The sequence below is a fragment of the Notamacropus eugenii genome, chromosome 2 (assembly GCF_028372415.1).
Source record: "Notamacropus eugenii isolate mMacEug1 chromosome 2, mMacEug1.pri_v2, whole genome shotgun sequence".
Taxonomy (NCBI): Eukaryota; Metazoa; Chordata; class Mammalia; order Diprotodontia; family Macropodidae; genus Notamacropus; species Notamacropus eugenii.
Window position 1 is genome coordinate 324,542,002 of NC_092873.1, and position 12,581 is coordinate 324,554,582.

A 12,581-nucleotide genomic window follows, 5' to 3' on the forward strand; every position below is an offset into this window, starting at 1 on the left:
TAGGCCCACTCTATCTTTTTTGCCTCATCTCTCCATTATTGACACATGTGAATCCTCCAATCAGACTATTCATTACATGTGCATGTTGTGCCCAGTTCATGCCATTATTTATGCCATGTCTCCTGCCTAAAAAGTCTTTATTCTACTTATCCAAATCCTACTCATCCTTCATAGTTCAGTTCAAGACTCACTCCCTCCATGAAGCCTTCTCTAACTACTTTAATTGTTTGTTCTTTGAATTTATCTTACCACCCAATACTGCATCACATGATGATGCCCTATAAAATATCTTTTATTATGCTTTACAGTGTTATTTAAGCTTCGCAGTATTATTTAACCGTAAGGGTGGGTCTCTTTTTAGACTTCAGAAAAGTTAAAGGTCATAAGGGGTGAAGACATTGAAATGTAAGGTTAAGGACTTGCCTTTTCAGGTATAAATGAAACATTCTACCATCTTAGGGCCAGAGGCTTTGAAAAGCACAGCTGCAAATGAAGACCCAGCAAAGATAACCCGAGCAGCTTGTTTGTGTCTTCTGGCTGATTGCTATTGGGAAGCACACCAGTGGGAGCCTGTAAGCTACAGGGTTCAGGGGATTCACCCAAAGGGTTACTTCTAGAACTTCTAGCAGTTATCCATCTGGGTACTCTCCCTGCCAGGGAGAGTCCTCATTAGGGGAAGAATCCTAGAAGGGGTGCTACATAACTTAGTACATCTGTGTCTTGCCTCCCTGGCTAACCTATACCCTCTTTGCGACAGTCATCCATCTCTACATCTTCCATAAGACCCAGTACAGTGCTCTGAACATAGAAAACTCTCACTATAGAATGAATGACTTGACTTCATCTGTATAATGGGTATTGTATTTCTTGCCTTCTCAATGGCTAGAGGAGAGGGTAGAGGGAAGGAAATAATTCGAAACTGAAAATAAACATTTTTAAAATTAAAAAACCAAATACATAGAATGAATGATTTCCAGAAAAGGGTAAGAACAGGAAAAGAAATAGAAGGAGCATGAGCAAGGAAGGTGGACCAGGAAGAAAGGGAGCACTTAAAAGACAAGACTGAGTTTTCTATGATATCCTCCTTCTATATTCTTCATTTTAAATCTAGTAGTTTAAGAAGTCCCCTCTAGGTATAAGCATCTCTATCTGTGGAATGAGGGGGGTGGGTTAGATGATCACTAAAGTCCTTTCTAGTTCTAACAACAATAAACCGAGTCCTAATTTGTTAGCCAAATAGTATAAAGGCTAACACTGAAAATTTAACATCTCCATCTCGCCCAAATGAGGAAAAATGAAGACTTTTCTTACATTCTTAGCCATCACACTCTTCTACAGCCCCATATGCTTATGGGAGTAGAGGAGAAAGAGGGAGAGGGACAGGAGAATGAGAGTCTCAATAAAGACAACAGAATAGCTCCATCCTTTTGGTCATTGTGTATAACATGGGACTCTCCCCACAGAATTCTGGCCACCATCTGGTTCTTTTAATAAATGCAGCTTCCTACAAAGGTTTCTCTCTCCATTCTGTTTCTAAAATTTTTTTTAAACAACAATAAAAATACAGGTTAGTGATATGTTCTGGAAAACTGCATAAACACTAAATCATCATTTCCCAGTGATTTCCAACATGATTTCAAAAGTACTTCATTTTAATTTCAAGAACACTTGATTTGGAGGAACTGAGTTTGAACAGTGGCATGTCACTTAATGTGTGACCTCAGTCAAGTTACTTGGCCTCTCTGGGCCTCACCAGTACAACAAGGGATAATCATACTTCCACTACCTACCTCACCCAGGTTAGTTGCAAGGGAAGAAAGCAAACAAAGACAGTTCCTTGTAAACCGTAATGGGCCATAGTAAAGTGAGTTATTATTATTTGCCTTACAGGTTTCCATATATAGCTATTCTCCTCTTCCCCACACTCATACCCTACTCCTCCATTGTTATCAGTTAATCATTTGTAAGCCAGCATAAGAATCACAGAATTTTGGCATTAAAAGGGGTTCTTAATTTTGTTTATTTTTTGAAGTGGCTGATGGAGGAATAGACACAATACTGGGCTTGGAGTCAAGAAAAAACCTTGTTAGTTGTATGACTCTAGGCAAGTCATTAAACCTCTGTTTGCCTCAGTTTCCTCAACTGCAAAATGAAAATAATAAAAGGGTGGTTGTGAGGATCAAATTTATAAAGCACTTAGCACAGTGCCTGGAATATAGTAGGTACTATCAAAATGCTTGTTTCTTTTCCTTCCCCTTTCTTTTCTGCCCTAGACCCCTTAGCAGTCCGGTGAAGCTGATGAATCCTTTCTCAGAATAATGTTGTTAAATGCATAAAATACATAGGACTACAAAAGAAACCGATTATATTGAAATTCAGTTATCAAAATATTTAAAAAGAAACGTGACAATTCAGTAAACCTAGCAACAGGTCTAATAATTAATAGCAATAAATAACAATGAACAAATAGTAATTTCAAAGTCATGATGAATCTATTTTAAGATGTGGAACAACTATAATGTGACATGAAAATATCTGTAATTTCTACTAGAGCTAAAGTCACCAATACTGCTCCTACAATTGTGGTTTGCTGCCTACATTCATAATTAAAGGAAATGCTACATTTCAGTTAGAGGTTAACAAAAATAGACATGTAACTGTTTTCCCATCCAAATTCATAGAATTCCCCCCTCTCCTTGGAATCTCTCTCAGAACCTCACGTTAAGAACCTCAAGTACCCCCTTCCCACCCCTATCACTTAGAAATCCCTTCAGCATCCCTCATGTGAATTAACAACATTTGCTTTAAATTTACTAAAGTGTCATGGAGGGGAGGGTGGATCCTGAGGATTTCTAGCATTCTAGCATGAGGAAATCTAGCAACAGGAAACTGATTTCTAGAAATCTAGTAACAAATAATCTGTTGGTGAATCTGGATTTCCTTATTTTTTTATTTTTTGGATAGAACTCACTCATCCTACAAGGGTCTAACTATGTACCATCATCGTAAGTCACATAACTCTTTTCTCCACATGGACTCAAAATAATTCTGAAATTCCTCACAAACTGAGACACAAAAGGAAGAAAAATTTTGTTTTGTTATTGTTTTGAAGTCGATTGCTTTGAGTCACACAGTAAACTGTGACCAGAGCTCAGGTATTGTCATCTCCACATACTACCAATCTTTTCAGCCTCTTAACTTCCTTGACTTCCTCAGCTAAAATCCAACCTTCTACAGTTTCTCTTCTACCTTTCCCAGTTCTAGTTAATGTTAGTACCTTTCAACTGAAATGACTTCTAATTTACCCTGTGTATAAATTTTTTTTGTACACTGCTTTTTGGATGTTCTTCTTCCTCACCCCTCACCCCACCCTTCCTCTTCTACTCCCTTCCCCCACCCTTAAACTGTGAGCTCCTGGAGATCAGAGACAACTTTTTGTTTGTTCATGTTTTTTTGGTTGTTGTTTTTGTACTCCCAGAGCTTAGCCCAGTGCCTGACACATAGTAGGTGCTTAAAACAAATCTTTGTAAACTGACTGACTCCTTTATACTACCTCACTCACTGAGCAAGTTTTTGAATCTACTATCTCAGCTCCCCAAACACCAATTTAGGAGATAAAGCATGAAGTTCTAATGACTTTGACCCCTTCCTTTCCATTTATTCTGATCTCATAAAGTGGTGAGTGCCACCAAATTAGATGTGTGTCAAAATTAGCCTTCTCTCCTCCATCCTTGACCTTTCCACCTAATCCACATAATTGGGGTCAGAATGGGTCAAGGCCTGGTCTGTGTAGGAATCTGGGAAGAATAAACAGATCTCTGCCTCCCTCCCATATACACACCCACACCATCAGGGGTAATGCAGCAGCAGATTAAATAAAGAATCCACTTCAAAGTATTCTTTCCTTCAACTTTGCTAGAAAAAGAAGTCTCATTCGCATCGACAACTATTTTTTCTTCTTTAATCAGTACATTGACACTGTATAATTACACTAATCACAGTTGTTTACACAAAATGTTGTGAGAGGCTTAAGAAGTCATTTTTTCCAAAAAAGGGGAAAAAAATGTTCCCCTGCCCCCACCTCAAACACACACAGATGTTAAGAGTGGTAATCAAATCCAACATGTATTTCATATGCTGCTGTAAAGAGCAATCAAAGGAACAAGATATTTTCTCCAATCTTTAAGCCTTTTCTAAATCTCCTCTGCCCACCTCTCACTGCACCCTTTTAAAAGAACCTCTTTCCTAGACAATCTACTGGTATTCATCCCACACTCAGTCAGCAACATTGACCTCTGCTTCCTACACAGCTGGATGAAGCTCACACTGCTGGGAATATGCCTGGGAATGATGCTGGAGCAGGGAATCTAACAGTTCAAGATTTATCTGAAATTGTCTCAGGGAGCCCTCTATGCCAGGGACTGAATCAGAAGAGGCTTACTAGGTGGGGGGTGGGGGGAGGGAGAGAATGGCTTACGTATTGGAAGAGACAGAAAAAGAGAGAGAGATACAGCTCCTATCGACACTATGTGAATGCAAGGCCTGCTTATTTCCCATCCCCAGAGCATCCAGGGCCCTGGAACAGCTGCCTATGGAATGATCCAGGACCAGGAGAGAAAGACAGCCTCTGCAGATTAGTTCAGGCCCCCAAAGCTAATTTTCCCTTTCATTTAAAGGCATCTTTAACTTACAGTTACGTGGTAAGCTGTTTCAACCCACCACCTCATTTTGCATCGGAGAGCCCAGGGCCTATTTTGGTACTTCTAGTCAACAATTTCAGGGTGCACTCTCAAATATCCCTTCCATGAGAGGGTAATACACAGAATCCTAAACCAAACTGTGTTTCAGAGTTGTGGCTGAGGGTGAAGGGCTGCAGTGAGGGACGTTTCCCCCACCCCCACCCCATTCGTTTCCCTTTCCCAACATATTTTACATTAAATAAATGCCTTCAGATACAGCCAATCTCCTGGGATTCCCCTATATCCCCTAAAGTGGCAGGGTCGAAGTCCCTGCTACAATCTCAATCCAAATAAATGAGCCAAGAGAGTTTATCAAGGGAAAACATAGTGAGATGTCATTACTTGATAATTCCAGCCTGAAAACTAAGACATTTAAGATATATTTCAAGCAAACTCCTGTTTACCTCCCCAGGAGAATGAATATCACTTTCAAACAGGGTGTGTTCTAGTAGGACCTTAAGAAAATGGACCACACAACTCAGAAAACATAAGGTAGTTATGGTAAATAAAAAATTCCCCGAAAGGGAGATGCTGTTATGCTCCCCCAACTCACTGCCCCCACCAGTCCCCCTTCGGGCCCATAAATGCAAAGGTAATATAGTCAGTGAAAAGACACAGGTCTGCTTGTGAAAGGTTGGAGAAATTGGAATCTGGTTGTCGCTTCAGGTGAGAGCAGCCCTAACTACAGTGCCATTGACCAAAGACAATTGACATGAAATGAATTCATTGCTATGTGTCCCTTCGTAGCTAGAGAGGGCCCCCAGAAAGAAGAGAAAGGGCTGCCTAGGAAAATCAACCTCTGGCTTCATGCAACAGGAAATCTCCCGATAGAGCATCAGGGAAAGGACAGAAAAGAACCCCAAAGTTTATTTGGGGCTTTGGTGTTTTATCATTGCTACACCGCACACACCACCATGCAATCTGTCCGGAGCGGCAGATACAATCGATCTTCAGTATGGACTGAGTGGCTTACCAACTGATTTGGGGGAAAAAGTAGGGGCAGGCATCTAGGGCCAGTGAAAAGAAACACTGAGAGAAGAGTTTGAAATCCACACATACAACCACCTCAGGGCCAAGTGTCTTCCCCAATGTGCCATGGTCCAGAAATTGGGACTATAGATACTAAAGGGATCACGGAGCCCAAAACAGTCCTGCAAGAGAGTGGTGGGAGTCTCAGGGATGGAAACGTCTATGATTTCAGTTACCTCATTTCCAGGGAAGTTTTCTTCTAAAGAACTGTCACAGTTAAAAGAACTCGGATGTGCTGGGCTGGTTTGCTGGTCCCCTCACAAGTCCCAATAGATCACTGTGAAATATAATGGGCCTTTTAAAGAAAAACGACCCAACTTGATGGCTATTTTTTCTGCTAACCCTGCTCAGGGTGAGGAAAAGGATTAATTCCATGCAAAAAAAAAATCTAATCCTGGTAATAATAAGAATTATAATTATAACGACCATCAACAATTCTTGCAGGGTTTCTGGGGGAGACCTGCTCCAAAAGAAAACATCACCATCAGCAGGGAAAGGCAGCTAGACCAAGGGGGTTGAGGTGGGCAGTCTTAGCAAGCCAACGGGGGCAGTCAACCTCCAACCAAACCAAACTAAAAAAGAATTAGAAGGCCAAGAAAATCAACTGTGAACAGAAAACTAGCAACCAAAACCAGGCAGGACTTACCAGGATCGAAGTGGGAGCTGAATGCAAAACTGGGATTGAAAAACGAAGACGACATGACTAGGGCAAGGAGCTTGGCGGACATTCTCATGGCAAAGCATAGGAGAGAGATGTCGGTTTAAAAAAACAAAAAGCAAAAAGCAAAAGTAAAATAATAATATTAAAAGAAGAGGAGGGAGGAATAGGCTTGGTGGGGGGGATGGGAGGTGGGGGAGAATACAGCCCTGAATGATCACTGCCCCTAGAGTTGCATTGGAGCCAAATGAAAATAACACCACGAATCACTGCTGCAGCCCCTCCTCCTCCATTTTATTCTAATGCATCTCCTGCTTGCAGGTATTTTTAGAGAATCACCCCCGCCAAGATCCCTAAAGAAAAGAGGCCTGAGGGTGCCGTCTCTCTCTCTCTCTCTCTCTTTTTTTCCCTTCTCTCTCTCTCTCTCTCTCTCTCTCTCTCCTCCTCCTTTCCACTATGGGAAAAGTGCCTTTGCTTCTGCAGCAGCAGGGTAGCCCCTGGACTGGTGCAATCCGAAAAATATATAAATACAGGCAAGTAGAGAGACAGAGCTTTCTCCTTGCTTCCAATAAGGGGGTGAAAAAAACCCCAAGAGGCATGCACACGCGCGCAAGCACACCCACACACACACACGGAGCGATCCCTGAATACAAACACGCGCGCACCCGCACACACACACACCCGCACACACACACGCTGCAAGTTCGGGATGCGGTTTGCACCCACCCCCAGCTGCGGCTCCTCACACTGTGCCCTTTGTGCAGCACCTCCTACAGAGAGGAGGCGGAGGGCCTTGGGGGCTCAAAGTCATCCGAATCATAATAGCGATGATAATAATTAATAATAAATCATTGTAGCTGCTCGTTTCCGGGAGGAGGAGGGGGAGGAGGAGGAGGAGGAGGAGGAGGAGAAGGAGGAGGAGGGGGTGGCTGGTAATAAAGAAAGAAACCGCCCCCACGCAGGAGGCAGAGGAGAAGTCACAGGAGCAGCAGCGGCCGCGGCGGCGGAGGCAGCAAGTGCTTATGAAAATGAAAGAGCAGGAGCTGTTCCAGTGCTGACCCCGACAGCAGCGGCAGCAGCGGCATCAGCAGCGCCATCTTGCATCATTTCGCAGCGGCGGCTGCGGGGGCGGGGCGGGAGGGGGTGCTTGTTGCGGGGGGTTGGGGGGGAGAGGGAGGGAAGATGGAGAGAAGCGGGGCGGGGGGAGCGTGCCAGTCCGTGCAGGCCAGGTGTCTCCCTCCCCGCCTCTTCCCCTGTCCCTCTGGGCTCCCTCTCCCCTCCTCCTTCTCTTCCCTCCTTCCTCCCCTTTTCCCTGGTTCCTTTTCTCTTCCCAGTCCTCTCTCCCCTCTTTCCCCTCCCCCTTCTCTTTTTCTTCCTCCTCCCCCCCATCCCTGCCCTGCCCCCAGTAGCTTTGGGTCTGTATGTCCCAGCCCTAGGGGGTTCTAGAGCTAGAAGGGACCTTGGAGGTCATTCTAAATCCAATCCCACCCCCTCCTTTTTTTTTTTTAAAGGAGAAGGTGAGTGACTTGCCCAAGGTCACACAGTTAAGATTAGAAAAGCTTAGGATTCTTTTTATTCTCTTCCCCCTCCTAGAGAACCATCCCATATAACCCATGATTTTTTTTTAAACAGGAGGACAAAAGTCTGAAAAACCAATCAATAATAAATAATAGCTGGCATTCACATAGTGCTTTAAGGTTCGTAAAAATGGCTTGCAAATATTTCATTTGATCCTCACAACAATCTTGGGAGGTAGGTACTATTTTTGTTGAATCTGTTTCAGTTGTGTCTGACTCTTTGTGACCCCATCTTAGGGTGATATTCAAGTGGTTTGTCATTTCCTTCTCCAGCTGATTTTAAGGCACTGGGGCAAACAGGGTTAAGTGACTTGCCCAGGTTCATACATCTAGTTCGAATCTGAGGCGAGATTTGAACTCAGGAAGATGAGACTTCCTGATTCCAGGCCCAGGGCTTTATATCCACTGCACCACCTAGCTGCCAGGTGCTATTATTATTACTATTTTACAGATGAGGAAACAGAGACAGGTTGAGTGATTTGCCCAGAGTTACACAGCCGGTAAGTGAGTGAGTGAATTCAGATATGAAGTCAGGTCTTCTTGACTCCATGACCAGCACCTTATACCTATTGAGCCACCTAATCGGCACCTTTCAATGCATTGAAAAAGTCTGAAAACATATGCAGTGTTCTAGTTCTGCAAAAGAGTGGGTCTGGGGATTTTCTTCTTATAAAAGAGTTAGGAATTTTAACCCAAAGCAGCTAGCTGGTACAGTGGATGGAACAGTGAACCAGGAGTCAGGAAAGCATGAGTTCAACTGCATTCCTGGGTAAATCATTTAAATTCTGTTTGCCTAAGATACCCCATATATAAATAGGGGTGATAATAATTGTTGTGAGGAGAAAATATTTCTAAGAGCTTTGTAAACCTCAGTGTCATATAAATACTAGCTATTATTGTTGTTAACCTTGGTTCTCCTACTCCAAAGCTTTTCTCAAGTCAGGGGTTCTTAACCTATTTTGGCAGTCTGTTGAAGCCTGTGGATGGATCCCTTCTCATAATAATGTTAAATAATTGAAGAAAATGCTAAATTTCATTTAAAGGTTAATGAAAGGCAACAAGCATTTATTAAGCACCTACTACTACCAGACAGTGTGCTAAGCTCTGAGGGTACAAAGGAAGATACAAGAGAGTCCCTGCTCTCTAGGAGCTCAGAATCTAGTAAGTGAGACTCCAAAAAAAGTTAGAATTTTCCCCCCTCCAAATTCACAGATTCCCTTAAATATATCCATGGACCTCCAAGAAGTTAAAGTTAAGAACCCCCATTATGGTAGAAAGAACAGACATTATCTCTTTTATGCTGCACATAAACCCTGTGGGGGTGGATACAGCAGGGAAAAGGGACTGGATCTGTGATTTTACTGAAATAGAAAATTCCCAGGTGAAGAAATACCTGTTACCAATACAATCCAGCACTTTCTCTTCAAACTTACAGTTGTAGATAACTGCGTAAGGGATAGAAAGGGTAAGTGACTTGCTCAAAGAGGGTCAAAGGGCCAGTCTGTCAGAGGCAGAGTCTTCCTGGCTTCTAGACCAGCTCTCTGTTCATTAAATGGTACTTCTCATGAAGCTGCACTGCCTCAAAGGTGGAGTCTGCCTAAAGGATAGATTCTCCAGGTATTATCATTATCCCTATTTTGCAGATGAGGAAACTGAGTCTTGGAGCTCATTAAGTTATCAGCAGCAGTTCTGCCTGCCTCCAAATCCAGCGCTGTCTCCACTGTATCACACTGCTAAAAATATGAGCAATATGTATGAATATGGAGCAGGATACTTTTCTTTTTAAGTGAAACTAAAATAATCCTGTCACCTTCCCTTGCTTAGGATCAGCCATCCCACTTCCCTATATCCCCAAAATGAAAATTTCATATCATGTCCCTTGCCTTTTCTTCCCACTTCCACTCAAATTGTAGAGAGGAATGATAGTAATTATTGGGTATTGGACCCCCATCTCCAATTAATTTCTGAGGGCTGAGGGTTGTAGAAGGAGCTTGTATAGTAAAGTCCTTGGCTTCAGAGCAGCCATGGATCTATTTTCTCTAGCAAGCACATGGGGAGGCCCTTCTGACCCCTTGCCTATTTTAGGGGTATTCTCCTCTATCGCCTCCCCCAACACATACTCATACTTCTCTGGTCTGAAGGAAAAGTATGAACCCAGGAAGCCATCACAAGCCTTCACAAGTTCAAGTGGAGATCTGCCCTTCTTGGTGAATGGTTTTAAATGTCAGAGGGAGAAATCTGAGCTTAGTGAAATAGAAATAACAGTGTGAGAGCCAGAACACCTGGATTCTAGCCCTAGCTCTGCTACATACTGGCTGAGGGCCTTTGGGCAAGCCTTTGATAAGACCCACCCCTTTTGGTCTCAGTTTCCTTATCTGTCCAGTAAAGGATGGACTAGATGATAGCTAGGTGGCACAGTGGATAGAAAGCTGGGCCTGGAGTCAGAAGGACATGAGTTCAAATTCAGCCTTGGATACTTATTATATTATTTCACTTAAGCTTCACAGTAACCCTGTAGGGTATATATACAGCAGGGGAAAAGGACTGGATCTGTGATTTTACTGGAACAGAAAATTCCCAGGTGAAGAAATACTTATTACCAAAGCAACTCAGCACTTTCTCTTCATACTTATAGGTTAGATAGCTGTGTGACAAGTTACTTAACTTCTGTTGACCTCAGTTTCCTCAACTGTAAAATGGGGATAATAATAGGATTTACCTCAAAAAGCTGTTGGGAAGATCAAATGAGATAATATTTGTAAAGTGCCTGGCACATATAAATGCTTATTTCCTTCCCTTCCTCTCTAAGGTTCCTTTCAGGTCTGAGATGTGATGATTCAAAGAAGTAAAACTTACAGAGACTCCTTTAGGAATGGTTAAGGATCACACACACACACACACACACACACACACACACACACTCATACTCACTGTCACACTCTCACACATCTTTGATCTGAACTCATTCCACCTGAAGGTAGGATAGTAAAGTAGATGATTTTTCAAAGTCCTTTTGAGGCATAGAAATTCTGTACTGATGCTGAGCCCTGTGCTAATTCATTAAATCTTGATTCAACTAACGGGAAAAATTGGATTAAGTGACTTCCAAGGTCCCTTATAGATCTAAATCTATGATCCTCTTAAAGATGACCATTGATATTGGTGGGGAAACTGTGGTGAAGAAGAATAAGGAGGAGGGAAGGAAGAAGAAGGAGGAGAACGAGCAGGAGGAGGAAGAGGAAGACCCAGGTATCCCATCTCCTGGCCTAGTGGTCTATAATCAACTGAGAATCCTCCTTTTCTACTGACTATCTTTCTGTTCTTTCAAAGGATTAGAAATATAGAATCTCAGAGTCAGAAGGCACGTAAGGTGTCATCTGAACGGGAATCCCCTTCATCCTTGGCAAGTAATCATTCAGTCTCCACTTAGATAATGCCAGTGACAGAGAATTCACTCTCTCCTAAGGTAGAAGAGAACAAACGATGTCTAGAATGTATCAGGCACTATGCTAAGCACTGTACAAATATTATCCCATTTGATCCTCACAACAACCCTGGGAAGTTGATATTATTATTATGCCCATTTTATAGTTGAGGAAATTAAGGTTAAGGTTAAGTGACTTATCTAGGGTCACACACAACACAGCTAAAAAGTGTCTGAGGCTAGATTTGAATTTAGGTCTTCCTAACTCCAGGCCAGTTTCACTTTTGGTAGCTCTAATTGTTGGGAATATTTCCCCTTTCTTTAGCAAATCAAAAATCTACCACTTAAATTTCCACTGAATGATCCCAGATCTTCCCTCTGGGGCCTAGCAGAGTAAATCTAATTCCCCATTTCATATGTAACAGGTTATATGAGGGGTGACCAACCTGTGCTTGAAGGTAAGCCCCATCAGGTTGCTTATATAGACTGTACCATATTCATTCTCATCATACTGAGTTCTAGGACAATCCAGGGGTATGAGTGGATATTTCCTTATTAGTTATTAGATTTCAACATTTCATTAATTGAGCAATTAATCTGAGAGTCCCCACCCAACTTATTGATTATTGAATATTATTTTAATAAACTAGAGACACTTCTCTCCACTATGTACCATTAGTAAGTGTATGTGCCAGAAATTCATGCTTTCACATATAATATTCTTTTTTGTTCTTTGTTTATGAAAACATTTGTGGATGATTGTTAAATTCATAGTAACAAATTTAAACGATAATTGTAATAGTTATTTAACACTTTTATAGTCAATATTTATATAGCTCTGTTTACAAAGTCCTTGATGTAAATTATCATTTGATTTTCATAACAACTCAGATGTTACTGTTATTCCTATTTTTCAGATAGGAAAACTGGGGATGTGAGCTTAAGTGACTTGTGCAGGTTAACACAGCTAATAAATAAGGTAAATCAGGATTCAAACTCACATCTTCCTAACTCCAAGTCCAGGGTGCTATCCACTATGACAGTTTTAGAAACACTCACTGAAGAAACTGAATCATTGGGAAAGTTAAGTGAATTCCTATAATACCACACCTCAGAAATGTTGGAGCTGGGCTTTAAACCCAAATTTGTTTGGT

At 42.0% G+C, this 12,581-nt stretch overlaps 1 protein-coding gene and 1 long non-coding RNA gene across 10 annotated transcripts in view; one reads left to right on the forward strand and one right to left on the reverse strand.

Moving 5' to 3' along the window:
- Positions 1-7,523, reverse strand: part of AATK (apoptosis associated tyrosine kinase) — a 212,039-nt gene extending 204,516 nt beyond the window's left edge. For both annotated transcript variants that reach the window (XM_072645271.1, XM_072645269.1), the window contains exon 1: positions 6,415-7,523. In XM_072645271.1, coding sequence (XP_072501372.1) covers positions 6,415-6,502 — 88 coding nt within the window. In that variant the 5' untranslated portion in view covers positions 6,503-7,523. The remainder of the gene's footprint in view (positions 1-6,414) is intronic.
- A 72-nt stretch (positions 7,524-7,595) lies between these two features.
- LOC140527937 (uncharacterized) overlaps positions 7,596-12,581 on the forward strand; it is a 36,224-nt gene continuing 31,238 nt past the window's right edge. For 2 of the 8 annotated variants that reach the window (XR_011974983.1, XR_011974984.1), the window contains exon 1: positions 8,200-12,406. This is a non-coding gene — a long non-coding RNA (uncharacterized lncRNA). Of the gene's footprint in view, positions 8,179-8,199; positions 12,407-12,581 lie in introns of those variants that run through there. The other 6 variants (XR_011974975.1, XR_011974980.1, XR_011974977.1 and 3 more) reach the window with 5 other exon arrangements.